Raw genomic sequence first — 19155 nt, forward strand, 5'->3', positions numbered from 1 at the left:
AGTACAGCAAAACCTACAAAAGTTGGAGTGAGTGAAGTTAATTTCAGATACATTGAATCTCTCACTTGTTCTTTATTTCAGTGATTTTAACATTAAGATGTTATGTAGAACAGATTTGTCTTCTGTTCTTCGCTCCTCTAATGCCATGTTTCTCACCTGCCCAAGGGTCTCTACTTCCCTTGCTCGGCTTCGTCCATTTTCTTCTGCTGCCCCTTACGCCTGGAACGCTCCTCCAGAACATTTGAGAACTACAAGTTCAATCGCAGCTTTTAAAGCTCAGCTAAAAACTTTTCTTTTTCCTAAAGCTTTTAAAACTTGATTTTGTTCTGACTTTTATACTGTTAGTTTACTCTACCCTGTGCCTGTTTGGTGCATTCTCTTCCCCTTCTTATTGTTTTATTATGATTTTATTAGAATGTAAGCCTATGCGGCAGGGTTTTGCTATTTTATTGTTTTACTCTGTACAGCACCATGTACATTGATGGTGCTATATAAATAAATAAATAATAATAATAATAATGTCTTAAATGTGTGCTGTAAAATCAGATATCTGACCAAGGCTATGTTCGGGTGGGCATGCCCCCTTGGTGCTAGACACGCCCCCTTGGGGGCGACCATGTTGTCCTCCTTTTTGGTTTCCAAAATATGGTCACCCTATGCATTAGTATTTCAGAACTGTTATACCACAAGTTTATCTTGGGGTGAAAATACGGTTGCCAACTGGCTAGCTTTAAGTCAGTCAGACCCAGTTTTCTTGGTTCCAGATGAGAAGGCTTTTTTTTTAATGTTTCAAAGCTGCCCAATAAGCAATTTTATTTTCATAATATGAATTAGTCAACCTTACCATGAAACAGTGTAACCGCAGAAAATTCTTTATTGGTGAAATTTCTCAATACACTCACACACACTAGGGAAGGGTGTGCCATTGGATTTTCTGGGTCAGCCAAGTAGTTAAGTTAACATATGAAACTATGGAAAGACGTTTTCCCTTCTTTGTAGGAAAGAAAGTAAACGTTACCAAAGAGCAATATCAAACACTGTCGGGCCATCTATAACAAAGTCTTACAGAACCTTAAAAACTAACATTTATTGTGGCATACGTTTTTGTAGACTAGAGTTCATGTCAGATGAATGAAGTGTACACATGTGTAAATACAGAGAGAGGGAAAGGGCTATGAAATGCAAAAGGTACATCTAACACTTAAGATACCCAAAGTGACCATTCACAAGAACAGTAATTGGAGATCATCCCAGCTGATATGCATAGTGGGACAGCAAACCATTATAAGCCTAGGGAAATAGAACTTATGTAGAAATAGAATTGAATTTCTTGATACATTCTAATTAAGCAATTTCATACTAGAGTGTCTCTGAAATACCTTTGTTGGAGAATTGGAACATTCAGGTCAGTCTGGGGAGACTGAATGCTACAGTTTCTGATGTTAGAGTTGTGTTCATTTCTTTTTATTTATTTAAAAATATTTTTGGCTACCTTTAAAGGCAGAGACATTTGCATGGAAACGGAACAGTTTGCCCTGAAGTGAATGAGTCCTTGATGTTGGGGCTGGTGTAATTGGGACCTGTAATAGTTTTGCTTAACTGGAAACAGAGACAGAGCTGGCATCTGAGCTTGTTGCAGGGTCTGGTATTTGTTATGTCTCTTGTGTGAGTAGCTCTTCTAAATTAGGGTCTGTCTTTATGCAAGGACTACTAGCCAAGGGCCAGGTAAGGGAAGTATCATTGGGCTGTAGATCACTGATGATACATTGAGTTGTTTTAGCTGGGAGCCATAGGTAACAAGTGTTGTTCTGCACTTTCTCTTCTGATTTTGTTCTATCATAGATTATTCCTAGGTTCAAGTCTGAATGTTGATCTATTTTGTTTTCTTCTCTCTTCATTTTATTGGATGGATAGTACAGTTTACGAAACGCTTGATGAAAATCCTTAAATATAAGTTTCAATCTGATGAGCTGGAAAAAGTGTGGTTGTGTCATAGGATTTGGCTACATAAGCAATGGATCTTGTGTTTTGTTCAGAGTGGAGGCTAGAAGTGTGCAGCAGTCAGTTTATTTCCAGTGCTTATATGCCAATTATTTAGTTGCACAGTATTGTCCAAACAGTGAACCTGCTGCATAGACTAATCCAGTCTCAGGGTGACAGCAGGGAGAAGGTTGATAAAGCTCTGGTGGAATTTCTCGAGGGCCTCCTTCCCATGGGTCCAGATAATGAAGATACCATCAATGTATTTCATTTAGAAGAGAAACCTTTGAGTACAGGAGCTGAGTGAATGTTAACCTGTGTCAACTACAAATACCTTTTGACAGCAATAATTGATTGTATCAATGCATTTTAAAGTCCAGCTAGGAGATAGGTGCCGAATTTTCTCCAAATAAAGCTGAGAGATAGTGAGCACATGGGTGAAACAGATCTCAAAGCCAAGTTTTAAAGATCCATCCAGTTCACAGCTCTTTCATATTGCACTACCATTCCATGGCATTTTATAACCAAGGCAAAGAGTATATTGGAAGCACACACTATAGGTGATCAACATAAGCTAATCTCAATCTTTTGCATTAAGGTTATTGATTTCCCACAAATGTTGGCTGGTTGATTAACTTCCTATATTTAAACTGTTTTCCAATTTTTACTGACACTTTTGAAAGCTATAATTTTCAGATCCTGTTCTATGGGTAAATCAGTTGAATAAAGCTGAACATGTTACAAAAACTTGCAAAGTCAGTGGCAAAGCAACACAATACCAGGATTTTTGTAGAATTTACAATAAAAGCCACTCACAAACCTGTAAGCTGGGTTTGGGCAGGTTATGGCCACTCAGATTTCATTAATAATTACAATGTGCTTCACAGTGTTATGTGAGGATGAATAAGATAATGGTTATAAAAGCATGGCTGATCAAGAACCTTTGTAATAGACTTAGGGGGGTCATCAGACAAGCGTTTTATAGCACACTTGATACTGGGCACTCATGGACTTTGCGGGTCCTACTTACAATTTGCCTCGCATGCATCTCCCGCTCTTTCTGGCCTTCTTCTCATGACAAAAAAAGAACCCGGTAAGTTCAATTTCTTTTTAAAAATGAAACTTGCCACGATCTCCTGCTGTGTGCAGGAGCAGCAGTGCAATAAAAACACCTACTGAATGGGCCACGTAGTCATTGTTTACTTCCTCTTTCTTCCCCATGAGAAAGAGGAAGTATTATGAGACAGAAGAGGGGGCAGAGAAGTGATGGTAGGAAACCGTGATTCTTCCCCCGCCCCCCGATGAAGCTCAAAGTACAATATTAGCAATCATGGGGGAATGCAACCTGCAGTTGGGGGTGGTAGATGAAACTTATTCACATTTAATATGTCAACGAATAAGAGTGAATGTATCTCACATTTTTTGGATATACTCCAAGATTACAAATTTATGGTATGGGTAATGAGATTAAAATATGTTAGTTTATGAGTTTTCTTTAGATAGATTGGTGATATTAGGGGGTTGTCTTAAGGTATAACTGCAGCACAGGATACTGAAATAGTGATTCATCTATTGACAACAGTATGTATGGTACTTATAGATAGAAATCCAACTACAATTGAGTGGTGTGTAAGAATTTTGGACGTGACCTTTATGACCATGGCCAAAGCTAAACCAAGCAGGATATAACACTTTGAAAATGGTTTGAAAACAACATATGGAATACGTCCTGGGCCCCAACAGTTGTCAATGCACTTCAATACCATTATAAAGCAGTAGTGTAGATCCTGCCCAACTAGACAAACATAACAAAGAGTTAGAGAAGGGAAATTCTCTTCATTTTGTATTGTAATGAAAGAGTTTAAGGTGCAGTTCAACCTTACTCCCTTTGGGGATAATCTTCAATTAACCTGTATTTAATGTAATGTGTTATTTTAATATAATTATTCTGATCATTTCTGTTATTTTTGTAAGAAAGATTTGTTCATATATTATACTTCTTGTTAACTGTTTGTATTCTTTGAATATGTAAATAAATAAAGGGGGGACATTAAATGGGAAAAATAATTACAACAAGAAACTGGTCATCAGTTATACAAGAAACTGATGACCAAGTGACCACAATATATCCTTCTGGAATGAAAAGCCCTCACACCTTTTTTCAGTCTAAATGGCATGTTGAAGCTAAGTGTATTAGCTTCTAGTGAAAGTGTATTTCATACATTATTTACAGGTAATGTACAACAGTATTATGGCCTATATAAATTGACAGTGCATACCTAATAGGGAACATTACTTCAAGGAATGAATAGGAGTTTTAAACAGATTTAAAAGACAAGAGGGACATCATGCTTGCAGAGAGAATCTCAGGACAAATAATTGCACCTGCAGCATTAATTTAACACTGGAACATTGCCAGCATTTGCATCATGCGAATCCTGGCAACTCTGCACTGACATAACAGCTAATATGCACACATAAACTCCCACTATCTGCTGGCTCAGCAACTCCTAAACATTCTTGATCTGGAGGTTAAGTTCCACTGAATAAATGGGGCCTTAGTTATTAACAAGTGCTTTTGGGATTGGAGTCATAGGATCAGGCCATTATTTTCTACCTCAAACTAAGGTGTGTTTGCAAGCAGATTTGCAATTTCAAACAGTGATCTTGTTTATCCTACCTTTAAATCTTCCTGGGTATGGGAAAGGATGGACCCTTGTACTCCCCCCCTGTTCTCTCAGTTGCTTCCTTTGGTTGCTCTCCACCTTTAACTGCTGTGGAGTCCCAGCGTCCTGCTTGCCACAGCAGGAGAAACTGTGCAAGAGGTTCAAGGGGCTTTATCCTCTCTCGTTGCCTCAGGGTTTAAGGGATAAACAGGATCTTTGACATGGCTGCGGGCAATGTTACTTGCAACTGTGGCTGCCAACAGTTCTCTGGCAGGCCTCTTGTGCTTTTAACAGCTGATTCCAGTGAAGTTTTTTTCAAACACTGAGACAAGAGTAGTGTCAAAAGCTTTACCCGCTGAATACGTGCTGATAATGCAATGCTAAAACAAAACAAAACAAAAACCCTCTGCCAGAAAGAAAAACAACCACATTTTTGGCAATCCTGTTGAAATCAACACTGCTGAAACTAGTGATACCAGGTGGTTTGTTTTAAAGGATTGTTCCTTCCTCCACCTACACAGAACAAACACCTTAACTTGTTTTGCTACCTAGAACACTGCAGTCTGTTCTCCTGAATATATTGCCAAGCCATGAATGCTGTTATAGGTCTCTCCTCTTCACTTAAGAGTCACAAAGATAAAAAAATTTTGTGAACCGCCCAGAGAGCTTCGGCTATTGGGCAGTATAAAAATGTAATAAATAAATAAATAAATAAATAAATAAATAAATAAATAAATAAGATTCAAAATACACAATCACCTCTTTAAACACTTGAAGCCACAGAACCAAAAAACACAAAAAAAAACACCACAATTTCTCACCCTCAAATACTACTACACCTACACTCACAAGCAAATGCGACAGCTTCTAGATTTCCTTCCTGCTTCAGCATATCATTATGGCAATGGGGATAGCAGAACGGCTGGGCCAATGTGCAAATAGATGCAAAGTTAACTGCAGATGGGAAGAAATTAGAGCAGCAATTTGAAGATGCTCAAATTTCAATCTGGCTGATCAGTAGCTGCTAGAATATACTAAAGGGACTAGTTAGAAGCTCCAGTCCAAACTCATTACTCGCACAGCTCTAATTGCCCGACTTTTTACCTTCACTTGAACTTTCATCTTGTCTAGCTGTTTCTCTCTTGCTTCTTGGCCCAGGAATCTGCAAGTTGGGACTGGACTCAAAAACCAAAGTTCTACATCTGTTTTCCAGTCCCTGAAGCTCCTGCAGCAACGCCAGTGTATGCAGGAGGAAAGAAAGTCCATTCAAATCTCAAGGAATACTTTGCTTGATCCTTGGACCACACTAGAGGATGGTTAATGTTCCACTTTCCCCTATCGGTAATTGGCAACTGTCTTTACGATCTGGGTTCTTCCGAGTGACTCTGTAGGTTACATACCAGGGCTCTGTCTTGCACAACACTTAAGCATTGAGGCCAAGGTGCATCTTCCAATTGTGGTGGCTCTGCCTTATGCAGTTTCTCTTATAAACACCCAGATGGTGTTTCTCCAGCCGAGATGAGATACTGTGCAGTTCCTCACTACTCTGAGGTTAAAATAATAAATGGGAGGGAGTAAAGTTTCAAACCTTTTAAAGGCTTTACTTGGAACTTGTCAAGCAGGGTTGGGATGGGCCAACCAGGCAGCCAATCTCAGCTTTCAGTTTGAATGGGGTGGGGGCCGGTGCATGATGGTATTATAACTGCTGTTTTGGTTCTTTCTGCAACATGTTTAAAAGCCAAATAGGCAAATATATTTTACTTTAAGGTCATGAACTTCGGCAGAAAACTGGCTTGCATTCTCTAGAGATCAACTCACATCTAATAAACAATAATTTATATTGTGTTGCAGTGGTTCATATTGCCTGTTTTGGAATTAATTTGAAACACTGTCACATTAGAATTAGTGAAATGACTTGATTGGGTTGATTATTATTGTAACAATGCACTATTCCAATTGATGTATTGGCATGTATTCTTGTTTTTGTATTGCTGTTGAGTTATGAGCTGTTTTGGGCACATTTTCTACAAAAGTCGCATTCAAATTAAATGATGATTTCTAGGGTATGAACTCAATGTAACATACACTCATGGTATCTTCTCAACTTTTTAAATAAACAAATAAAAACTCAGAAGGCTATAAGAGTTGAGGCATAGCGGAAGAAAGAAAAACAGCTGTTAAACCCCTCTCTCCTGTTTTTTTTAATTTGATTTAAATACCACCCAACTGAAAATTGCTGTAAGTGGATTGTAGTCATAAAAACCTGAAGCAGTAAGGGTGCAATCCTATTTGGAATCCTATGCAGAGCAGGAACAGCACGGAGGTGATTTTCAACTCTGCCCTGCTCCTGCCCTGTATTTTTGCTTGACAGGCGATAGCACCCATCTAGCTGGGGCTAAGCAGAGCGGGATTAAAGAGACTGGGCCAGCCCTAGGATACATTGTAACCTGGCTGCCCTGGTCTCCTCCCATCCCCGCCACAGAACCGCCCCCTTTCCCTTCCCTCCGAGGTTGCCAGCATGGTTTTCTCTGCACAAGCTGCAAGGGGGAGGGGGACTTGGACACCTGTGTCCAAGGTCAGAGCACTGTATCCAGAAAGTGGAAGTATTCACCAGACATTGTCTAGGGGCTACAGGATTGCTCTCAAAAACGCCAACATAATACAACCAATGAAAATAGTGAAAAATTAAGTTTTTAAAAACATTAAAAATATTGAAGAACCAGCAGCAAAACTGAAATGAAAGATTAGATGATGACATCTGCCTCCTGCACGCCTCCCGCTCATTTTTATGTCACAAAATAGATCCCCTTTAATCCAACTTCTTAAAAAAAAAAAAAAAACCCAGAATGTGCCACAATCTCCTGCTGTGTGCAGTGAAAACAGTGCCATAAAAACGACCCTGAATGGGCCAAATGGTCTTTGCGTACTTCCTTTCTACTCTCTTGGAAGAAAGAGGAAGTAATTTAGGACAAAAGCGAGGGCGGAGAAGCAACAGTAAGGAAACGTGGTTTTCTCCCATGTGATGACGTTCAGTATGCCTGCCAGAAGAGTATGGTGTTAGGCTGGTATACAATAAAGACTCCAGGCAGATCCCCCTGGGATGAGCATTCCACAGATGGGAGAACAGCACAGAAAGGGCTGTGTTCAAAACGTATATATTTTTCTGTTCAAAATTCTACACCCACCCACATTGAATTTCCCCCCCCTGCAGGGGATAAGATTTTAATTTTGATATCACTTCCCATGGTGAGGGGAGTTTTAATAGTAATCCCATGGTGGGGGAGTTTTAATAGTAATTATTGTTGAGTGTAAGATGTGTGCCACTGCAGATCTAATTTCACGATCAAAATACAAGTCAACAAAACACTAGTTACAAGAGATCTACCCTGTCTCTTAGGAACAACCAACATGGAAATTTACAAGTTCAATCACCTTTCAATTTCATCACCTGAATTTTTTCCAGTCACAAGCTTTACTGGATCAGTCGACTAGAACAAAAAGTAACTACCTACAATCTACTGTCCTGGGTTACACACACATATTTACCACCTGATAAGTGCAAGAGTAAGCGTAAATGTAATATCATAATAAAATGAAGAAGTTTATTGTTGAAATGCAGGGTTAATTCTGCATATACTTATAAAGGATAACAAACCTTCAAAAGGCACACTTGTCAATTTGTTGCCACATTTACATGTAGCCAACTTAGCTATAAAAGCAACCACACAAGTTTACTCGTAAGTCCCACGGTGCTCAATGAGGTTTACTCGTTTGTGCAGCCTGTTTGAAATTCATATATTATATATATATATATTCTATATCATTAAGGAGTAATCTCTTGCCATAATTTCTCTTACTAGTTTTAGAAGGTGATTGGTGTCTAGTTATATCCTCTACCTTTGAATAGCTTTGACAACAAAAACAAAAACCAGATTTGGAGGGTTCAAGAATTATCACGCTTAGATTTGTCTAAATGTTTTTAAAAAATAGAATTGAAGTCTTATTTGGTATAATTTATAATCTAAATCGTACATCAAAAATTTAGGTGTGTAATTCCAATTCTTCAATACAGATGCATAAGCATGTTAAATTCTTAGTGATTTTTGCTGAGGACCAAAGCCAACATTTCCTCACATTTGTCACAATCTTACTCTTTGGTCCAAAACTATTTCCATAGTCCTTTGTAGAGAGAGACTTGCAAAGCTGAACTGAAACTTGAAAAGGGGTTGTCAGCACAAGAGTGTTTTCATTTCAGCTTTACCTTCTCCAGTCCTTAACTTTCCATAAAGATCATATTAGCAAATGTTTGTCAGAAATGCACATCTGCTAAAAAAAAGGAGAACACACATTCCAAATTGAAACCAGTAAAACATTTTATACATTTTTATTCCAAATGTAAGTATTACCCATATCAAAATTTAAAACATTGTACCAGAAAAGTCCGCTTACTTACCTTCTTCATCCTCATCACTAAAGCAAAACATTTTTGTAGCCTTCAGCCACTGGATTTAAGACTGAAGTTTCCATCTACCTCACAATCAGATAAAGCTTGCTTAGTACTAACAACTAATGGAAACACTGCTGAAAAGCAATGATTACAAATTTCCATGTGCTTATACTTAAAAACTTTAATGGGAGAGGGAAAAGAGATGGGACTCTGAAAACTCTGGTGAAATATTTTTACTGCAATTAAACTGAAGAGTCTATCACCTTATAATCAGGAACATGTGACTTGATCTGGTTTCAAATTATATGCCACATTAGGGAAATGATTAACATCCATAAAGTCACTTCTTTGAAGTTTCAACAGAAGCTTGGTTCAAAATAAAAGCTTACCAAAAAAAGCATTTCAGTGTTTGTGCATCTCTATTACCTCCTAAAGAGTATGGTTTACAGGTTTTTGCTTTATAGCCACCAAAAAGCAATTGGGACTACACTAATTCCGAATTAGTTAATCTCAATAATACAAAGATAAAGGAAACTGTTCTCAAATGGTAGCAAAATACACTGCAACAATTATCTTCAGAAAACTTGTTCTTTGTAAGCAGCCAAACATGTTCTAATAACTATGTTATTGTTCAGGTAGAACTTGTATACTGCAAAAACCAGGTTGCATTATCACCATAGGTGAATATCCAGACTGTCCGGGGTGGGGGTGGGGAATCAGTACCTAAGGGCAAAATCCTCTGCATGTTTAGACTGAAAGAATTCCTAAAAAAAAACCAGTATTCCCCAACTAGCATGGCTGGATGGGGCATGCTAGTTGTAGGGTTTTTTGTCCTGTCTAAACATGCACAGGATTGCACCCTAAATTACAATGCACATATAACATTTTTTTTCTTACAAAAAAATCCTCTCACACATTTCCCTCATCCCCACTCCAAGAACATATTGTTCACAGCAGAAGTGAACGTATCAACGATATCCCATGTGTTATTTCTGTACCTTTTCATGACTTCCCCCTATGGGTTTTTTCCTACTTTTTTGCTGTGTGCACAATAAGGAAGTAATGCTGGTAAAGAGATAAACCAATCCAGAAATCCATGGATAATCATTCCCATCAAACAGATGATATAGTAGATGATACTACACTGCCTTTTCCCTCCCAAGGTAGGAGAAAGATGCAGAGTGCTTCACAGGTATAGTAGTCAGGATACCTGGCCTGGACACAGGAATGATAAAGAGGCTGGCTATCCACATGCAACATCTTCTTGTATATAGAAGAATGTGCATGCACATCCCCACCCCCTCATCTGATTGGGCTAAATGAGGCTGTAATCCTATACCCTCTTATCTGGAAGCAAGCCCCATTGCACTGAACTAGACTTACTTTAGTGTAAGCATATGTAAAGAATATATAGCTATTGTTGTTCTGTAATGTTTGCTTTGTGTGGCCTCTGTAAGGCAATAATGTATCTGAGTAGGCCAGAGACGTTGTTTTGTTACTATCAAAAGCCTGTGTAGCAGCTTCGGCTATTGAGCAGTATAGAAATGTAATAAATAAATAGTGATATTCTCAAGGGGGAGAGAAAGACAATTGCTTTGAATATCGTTAGATGGGGATGGATCAGGTAATCTCAATTCTGATTGGCTGGAGATTCTGGCTAAATCGAAAAGAACAGTTTGGAAATGACAATTAAAGTATGACAGTTGGGAGTCTGTAGGTGAGAGTGCCTGCTGGTTTGAATGGGGTGTTTTAAAAGGACGAGAAGAAAGTTGAGAAGAAAGTGAATAGCTAAGGCCTAGATAGTAAGCTATTCCTTCTCAGAAGATCATGTGTAGGCAGCAGGTGGCTGTTATATCAGGAGAACATGCCCTAAGAACATGCCGGAAGAAAGTTAAATAAGCAGGCAGTAAAAAACCAGATAAACTATTCAATAGGACAGAGGAAGACTATGCCCAGAAGGTGGACCTGGTTGTAAGGGTATTTGGCTGGGGTGGAGGTTTAAGGAATTTGGCCTGAGGTAAAAGAAGTTATCAGAGGGCTTGTAATAGCAACAGTGGATTTTGAGTCCTTAAGAATTCTCACTAAACACTCCTGAAAACCCAAGTAAATATTAGTAATCTCTTATGTGTAAAATCTCTTTTATAAATGATTTGTTCAATAGTTCATCTTATCTCTAGTGTTGGTGCCCATCTCATGCCAAAGCTTCCTATACAAGTTACTAGGAGGTTTTAATTTATTCTAACAGGACTGGTAGCAGCAGAAAAGAGCCAGTTATGGTGGCAGGGAATTTCATAGGCCCTGAAAAATAAGCATTTGCTATACATCAGAACCCCCATATGTGGGATTGCCCAGTGAAGGAGCAGTTTCGCCATAGGTACTGGAGAGAGGAAATCCCCCATATAGAATTTGACTGCGAATCTCTTTATAGCTATAAGAAATGTACACAGGGTACATTTTGACATAAAGGTAAAAGATGAAGTGTGCATATACTTCTTAGAGAATACTGGAAAAGCAATTAAAACTTTCACTTCCAAACTTCATAAGGGTCTAATGAGATTTTCATTTTTACAGGCAGAAAAAAGATAAACAAACACTGTTAAAACTCAACACAAATATTATGTAAGTCCCCCCTCCCCCCATGTTTACTGACATAGTACCAAGGAAAATAGTTATCAGTATAAAAGAATACCACTTCATAGTTTTAAGAAATCTAGTAGAGTTTTATTACACAATGAAAAATATTTTATTAGTTATACCAAAGTTACAGCATACAATTAAAGAAACAGATATAACTTGACTGAAAACTAAGTAACAAATGGTTGAAGTCTACCGATAAGCTTCAGGTTTCTGGCAGTCATTGCTAGCAAAGGTGATTCAGTGGTAGAGTACATTAATACTAACACCAATATCTGGCAAAAACATGATACTATATACTCAGAATTGGAGCCTCTCCAGGAGCCTCTCCTCAATCAATAAGGCTGGAGAAGTGTGTCCAATTGTTTCATATTGTTCAGGATGATTCCCCTTTCTCATCCAGCATGGTCACTGTATTTGGCTAAAGACAAAGCGTAAAAAAGCTAATATCATCATCTATACCTTCCCACAAAAGAACTTCAGTTAATCCCAACAGAGAATAAGGAAATTTGTACCATGGCCATTCTTTGCAAACAATGATTGCCACAGCCATTTTCATTTTGCATAGAAGTGTTGAATTTCATTTTTATTTGGTTAAGCTGTTCCAGCAACAAAGACAATTTTGACAATTCATTCATATTCTTTTGACTGGCTCCACATTAGCACACACCCTTCTGGAGAACTACATGCTGTTCATTTTACTAGCTATGAAAGTAAAGACTTGTGAGGATAGTATCGATTTTCAAACGTTCCTGTGGTTCTCTAAGCTTTACATCTCTTCGTTACGTACACCGTCAGTTTCTCTAGACGAACCCACTGCTGAGTTCTACTGCCATTCCTTCATTTTAGGAAATGTTATCCTTCCTTCTAGGCAATTTTATCTCCTACAGAGCATCATCTCTGCTTAATTTTCCAAGCAAAACCAGAACTGAACAGTATCCAACTTCTGCAAAATAGATTTGCCAATGGGCCATTTTTCAGGTCTCCATTTCTGACAGGCCAACACTGCTGGAATCTCTTGCTTCTACTGTGTCAATTTTCTCTAAATCCAGAATATCAGTCAAATCAATGATAGGTAATGGAGACCTCCAGTACTGGAAGGAGTTGTAGTGCCAAACGTCATCTTCATGCTACAAAAATAAAATATTAAAGTAAATACCTTTGAAAAATCCCTTTGCATAAGAAAAACCAAATTCCAGGCATAGTTTCAAAACCTTACATTTATTAGTACTCCCACTGCTTAACAAAATACAACAACCCAAGAGCCAGTATCCCAAGAACGAATGAACATGTACATCATAGAAAGTATCACACAAGCAGCCAAAAGTTTTCTAGTTGCTATTATTGAGCCGGTCCCACTGCTAAGGGAAACTGCTGCTCAATTTCTAATTTAGCTTTTCAATTCCTCAGCACAGTCCTCCCCTTCACATGCATGTTTTTTCTTGGATATTGGTTTGCTGCAGTATGCACTAACAATCACAGAGAGAGAGAGAGAGAGAGAGAGAGAGAGAGAGAGAGAATAGCATCCCCTAACATCAAGTGTAACAGACTTAAGGAATGGTTTAAGAACTTGTTCTCCCTCTGGTGGATTAGCTGAAGAACAAACAATAATATCCCATGAAATCATTAATCTGAATTATAAAATAAGTACTGCATAGATGGCCAGGATCCACAAATTTTGACTGGCTTTATGGTTGCTAGGACCATACTCCAAAGGGTCATGACGCTGGGCCCTCTCGAACACAGTACGTCCTGCTTCCCTCTCCAGCCCCAACAGTTGGCAAAAGGCATGGGAGATCCCATGAAAGACAAAATCTCACCCCCAGCTCAAAGCTGGAAGAAAGACACGTCTTGCTTTGGTTCTCTGCCTTATAGGCACCTGGAGTAGGAAAGAAAAGCAGGAAGGCACCAATCACAGGGACAAGGAAGAAAGGAGGTCGCCAGCTGCAGAATTAGTTGCAACAGTCTCCAGATATCAAACTGAAATTTGTTATTCAAGTGTGCCCCTAAAAAGAACTTCTGCGCCTGATGGTCTTCTTCCTTCTTTTTCTGGGCAAGCAAAAGGCAAGCCCATCTGTTACTACCTCCTGCCTCCAGCCCTACACTGGATTCAGAAGGCAAAGGGACAGAAATAAGCCACATGGCTCTGTCTACCTCCTCCAGTTCAGAGCTCGTGAGAGAAACAGCATCATGTGGGCTTGTTTTGCCTCTGTGTCCGCCAAGCTCAAAGAAAGCCAACACATCTCCACTCCCGGCTCAGGCTCATTTTGGCTTTGCCCTTGTGCTCAGCTGAACAAAAATAAATCCCAGACTTCCACCCAACTTTAGGGCTAGGGAAAGGACAAAGATCACACCCCCACCAACACCTGTGAAGCAGTTCCACAAACAGAACTACGTCACTGGATTTCACACAACGTTTTAAGATAGCCTTCAGCCTTTTCAGATATGGGACCAACCTTTAGTACAAACATGCCTTTGAGGATGCGTAGTAGTAGTACTGCTGTTGCAACCAGCCTTAAGTCTGCTTGTAACCAAGTAGAGGGTCCTGATCCACCAGATGAATAAATGGATAAATTTAATACTCCATAGCGCTACAATGGTTAAATTAGGGTGACTATATGGAAAGGAGGACAGGGCTCCTGCAGCTGAAGAGGGAATTTCACCAGGTGTCATTTGTATGTGTATAGCACCTGGTGAAATTCCCTCTTCATCATAACATTTGAAGCTGCAGGTGCCCTGTCTTCTTTTGTATCTGGTCAAAACAGCAGGGCTCCTGCAGGTTTAACTGTTGTGATGAAGAGGGAATTTCACCAGGTGCTGCATATGCATACAAATGACACTTGGTGAAATTCCCTCTTCATCACAACTGTTAAACATACAGGAGCCCTGCCCTCCTTTTCAAATGGCCACCCTAGTTAAATTTAGCTTGTTCCCAAACCTGTTGGGTGTTTTGTAGTGGTTACGGAGCACCTGTATGGCCAAATTTAGCTTACAAAGAAGCTAAATTTGGCCATTTGGGTGCGCTGTAGCTGTTACAAATGCCATTGGGGAGTTTAAAAAAGAATTGGGGGGGATATGTACCCCATGAGATCAATGTAGCCCACCCCTACAATAGAAGTTTATATAATCATTAATGGTGCAAGAAGAAAATCTCCCTTGCCTCACTCATATACTAGGACTCAGGATCACTCAATGAAATTGATTACCAGTCAGAGCAGACAAAAGAAAGTACTTCACAAACACATTTATTAAATTATCTACCAGTCGTGATACCTTTAGCAACTCAGGAAGGAGATAAAACACATTAATAAATGATAGGTTTATCAATGGTAGTAAGCCGTGATATCGTTCACAGATGGTATACCAAATATCAGTTGCGGGGTGGGGGGAGGAACAGGTTATCATCTTCTCTGCAAACACATAACATTTGCTTTATCATTTACCATTTTATATTCATTTCTGGACTTTCCAGATCTGAATGTAACAAAGGAATGCTACTGCTCTGTCACCTGAAGCTGGGCTCAGTCAAAGACCCATGATGGCTCTGCTTCCTTTACAGCTAGAGTATTGGACCAGGACTGGGGAAACACCGAGTTCAAATCAGCCAGGAAGCTCAACGCTGTCACCCCGCACCCGACCTAATTCACAGGTTTTTTGGGAAGACAATAGGTTGGCGGTGCAGCTAACATATGTCAACCTGAAACCTTAGAGGAAGGGTGGGATAATATAAATGCAATCAATGCATTTATTTCTCCCTCCTTTTCCTCTGATGTCTTCCGCACTGCTTATTAAGGTAGGTTAATTTGTTTCGTTTACAAAACCCTGAAGCACAACGCGTGTTGTTGTTGTTGTTATTAGAGGCTCTAATATCCCAGATTTTGCAGAGTTGCGGTCACGAAAGGAAGTGAGCCCAGGATGGAAATGAATCTAGTACGCGAAGCGACCGCCAACACCATCCCGTAGTTTGTACGTTATCATCACCACCACTACCGTCGTCGTCCCCTTGACTACCGGAAGCCTTCCGGCATAATTGCGGGGGTTTTCCGCCCCGCCCCCGACGGAGAGGGCGGGCCCAACGCCGCCCCCGTCAAAAGTAGCGGCGTCTCCCCCTTGCCTGCCCCTCCCTCAGCCTCGTCACCTGCGCGGGCAGTTCCGGCGTCCCGCGGCCCTTCGAGCCTTCTGCCAACGCCTCCGCTTCCATGTTTGCCCCGGTCGGCTGCGGCGTCGTTCCTTCCAGGAGGCTGGGGCTGAGGGCCCGTCCCCGCTCTTCCGCAGGCCCCTTCAACGCGGCGGGCCGCTTCCCACTAGGCACTGCAGCGACTCCTTCCTCCTGCTCTTTTCCTTCCTCCTCCTCCGCCCGTTTCCGCTTCGTACCGCCTTCGTGCCGCAGCGCCGCGCATCGTGGTTCCCGCCGTTCGAAATCGCTCCGCGAGCGCTTCGGCAGCGGCGCGTGAGGAAGCAGGCTGTGATAGGGCGCGCGGCACGCCAAGGCCTCCGCTCCGCGTTTAGCCATAAAGCCTTGGCTCGGTACGACCCCACAAAAGGGGTGGGGAGGTCCGAGACCAGCCACGCACGCGCAACTACTCGGCGCCACGCTCGAAGGTGGAGGCGGGGCCGATGGGGAGCGCGCGCGCGGCTAAATGCATTTGCGTCCCGCCCTGCCCGGAGCCCCCTGGCGGAGGCAGGCAGCCAAGCGTTGGCGCGCTGCTCCTGCTGCTGCGCTCGTGCCTCCGGAGGCCGATTCCTGGAACCGTGCCTCCCTCTAAGTGAGCGTAAATGGGATCATAGCCAAATCCTAAATTCAGTGGGGCGCGAGTCCCAATTACGTGTGTGCATACGAACATGGGCCCTGTAAGTCTGCAAGATCCATTTAATTTAGTTGAACTTGGAAGCAAGCATGCTTTCGGTTTGATTAGTTATGTAAGCACACATAAACTACATAAATCTTACCTACACTTGCTTAGACACTTATTTATAAACGATAAATAGCTATATGGGCATACTTTCAAAGAATATACATGATTTTTTTTAAAAAAAGGAAATGCATGCTACTGAATTGAAGGATTTGTTCCAAATGCGTATAGGACTGAAGCTACAAGGAGCTTCCAGATGAAGGGCTCCTAATCGGAAGGCATCGTGCAGCCATTCTATCTTTTTTCTCAGCTGATTTTTCATTTTAAAATAAAAGCATAACAAGACTGAAGAAGCAGAGGGAATGCACAGGTTACAAACGGAAGATAGCATTTTCAGGACCCCCACCTGCAACATAAAGTTCTGCACTTTCATCAGATAGCTGGGTTATGTGTAAAATGCTGGACTGGTCTTCACTCCTAACTTGTACAGCACGTTTAATTGGCACCATTTCAACAGCTCTTTGCCTACAGGTGACAAAGGTTAAGTGAGCTTGGTACAAAGATGTATAGAAAAATGAGACTTCAATACTACAAACATAAAAGTAAAACTTAGAAGTGAAATATAAAATACTTGTGTATATATTAACACATAGTCTTGTTTACAGAAAGGGCAGTATCAATGGGGTAGTGTAAATCTGCCAATTCTGTTCTACAAGAGGACTCCTCCCTCCAATTCCATTGTGCAACTGGGGCTCAAGTGCCCCATTGGATGCTGCCCAAAGTAATTATTTAAGGCATTGGCTTCCTTTCTCGTATCTAAACATTCATTTCTCCCTTCTGGCAGCTGCATGTGTTTTGATTTTAAAATTAAAACACCCGTTTTTCAGTCTGAGTTATGGCACAGAAACAGCCTTGGTTACCCTGTATGATGACCAATGTGGCGATAGACAGCGGGCGTGTGACCCTATTGATCACACTCGGCATCTTGTGATACCATCAATCATGGCATTTTTCTGGGGTGGGAGTGGAGGGGGGGCTGCATTGCAGCAATTCTGCTACTTAGAAGGTGATGCTTGAGAAGGTGGTGCTTGAAGAATATGGCTTGGCACCATGGATTCTCTAGCCTGGGGTTCCTCAGGGGCTGTTTTGTCCTCCATGATACATGAAACCACTTAGTGGAGTCATCCAATTTGGAGTGTGTTACCTTCAGTATGCTGATGACACTCAGATGTAATTCTTTTTTATCTGGTGAGGCTGTGGGTTTGCTAAATCAGTGCCTGGCTGCCACAATGAACTGGATGAGGGTTAATAAACTGAAGCTCAATCCAGACAAGACTCAGATGCTGCTAGTGGGTAGTTCTTCTGACCAGATGAAGGGTGCTCGGTCCATTCTGCATGGGGTTGCACTCCCCTTGAAGGAGCAGGTTCATAGCTTGGGGGTTCTCCTAGAGCCATCTCTGCCACTTGAGGCTCAAATGATTTCAGTGGCATGGAGTGCCTTCTACAAGTTTCAGCTGAATAACCTGGATTCAGTAACCTATGCTTTGGTAACCTCCAAGTTAATTACTGTAATTCACTCTACTTTGAGCTGCCTTTGAAACTGGTGCAGAAGCTGCAGCTTGTGCAAAATGCAACTGCCGGATTAATGACAGGGACCAGAACATCTGAGCATATAATACCAATTCTGGCCCACTTGCATTGGTTGCTTGTATGTTACCAAGAGTGATTCAAGGTGCTGGTTTTAACCTATAAAGCCTTACACAGCCTTTACCTAAGTTATCCCATTGTTTATTCATGTATTTATTTGTTGCATTTATATACCATTAAATATTAAAATCCCTCAGCAGTTCAGAGTGAAAGATACAATTTTAGCACTAGATTCTGCACCACGAATTAAGATTTAAATTTTGTATTATCTGTAACATTTGTCTGAAGTTGTCAGTGATGTTTGCGATTTAATATTAAATTATAACAATGGCAATGTTGCTGTTCTTTTATCTACAAGTTATTTAAATAAGCAAAATTTCCATCCTTCAAGTAAAGTCTACATATGATTTAAAATTCTCAAAAAGTATACTAGCTAAATCAGGATTGGGGACTGCAACACCCATTATCCTTCATTAACTATGCTGGCTAGAGCTGATGGGAATTACAGTCCAAGAACTAGAGGGTCACATGTTCCCATCTCTGTGCTAAATCAATATTACTGGAGCAGCTAAGGCCTAGGTCCTGTGCACTTATGGAGAACTGAGAATAATCGATAGTAACCAGGCTTACCTAAGTCCCTTAATTTGCTATCATTGAGCAGCTTCATATGAATACGTGGGACCTATGATTAGAATGCAGACAGTTCCAGGTAGGGCTAAAGCAATGGCTTGGATCCAAGGTTGCTCAAATGGAAGTCTGCTTGCCCAACTGGACTTCCCTGTCATTTCCTCCCCTGTGCAGCACCCCCCCATCTGCTCCAGAGGGTCCCTCAACCCTCTGGATCAGATCTGGGGGGCACCGGGGAGGGGGGAATCCATTCCACCAGTGGTTTCCCTTCTGCTGGCAAAATTACACCATTGGATCCAAG

General features: G+C 40.8%; 2 protein-coding genes across 2 annotated transcripts in view; both read right to left on the bottom strand.

Moving 5' to 3' along the window:
• The window catches only part of TRPM6 (transient receptor potential cation channel subfamily M member 6), a 98521-nt gene extending 92670 nt beyond the window's left edge, over window positions 1-5851 (bottom strand). Inside the window, exon 1 of the mRNA XM_063128760.1 lies at window positions 5751-5851. Coding sequence (XP_062984830.1) covers window positions 5751-5768 — 18 coding nt within the window. The 5' untranslated portion in view covers window positions 5769-5851. The remainder of the gene's footprint in view (window positions 1-5750) is intronic.
• Window positions 5852-11792: 5941 nt separating this feature from the next.
• On the bottom strand, window positions 11793-16289 carry C6H9orf40 (chromosome 6 C9orf40 homolog). Its single transcript, XM_063128565.1, has 2 exons — window positions 15866-16289; window positions 11793-12857 (listed from the first exon to the last, which is right to left on the bottom strand). Exons 1-2 carry the CDS (start codon window positions 16238-16240, stop codon window positions 12705-12707), a joined length of 528 nt encoding a protein of 175 aa, XP_062984635.1. The 5' UTR covers window positions 16241-16289; the 3' UTR covers window positions 11793-12704.
• Window positions 16290-19155: the final 2866 nt, after the last annotated feature.

Source organism: Elgaria multicarinata, chromosome 6 (assembly GCF_023053635.1).
Source record: "Elgaria multicarinata webbii isolate HBS135686 ecotype San Diego chromosome 6, rElgMul1.1.pri, whole genome shotgun sequence".
In the NCBI taxonomy this organism is placed as follows: domain Eukaryota; kingdom Metazoa; phylum Chordata; class Lepidosauria; order Squamata; family Anguidae; genus Elgaria; species Elgaria multicarinata.

Coding starts and splice junctions, on each gene's coding strand:
- C6H9orf40 (XM_063128565.1), bottom strand. CDS start 16,240: ATGGCTAAACGCGGAGCGGAGGCCTTGGCGTGCCGCGCGCCCTATCAC. Junction 12,858..15,865: donor CGCCGGAACTGCCCGCGCAG/GTGACGAGGCTG, acceptor TTATTTTTGTAG/CATGAAGATGACGTTTGGCA.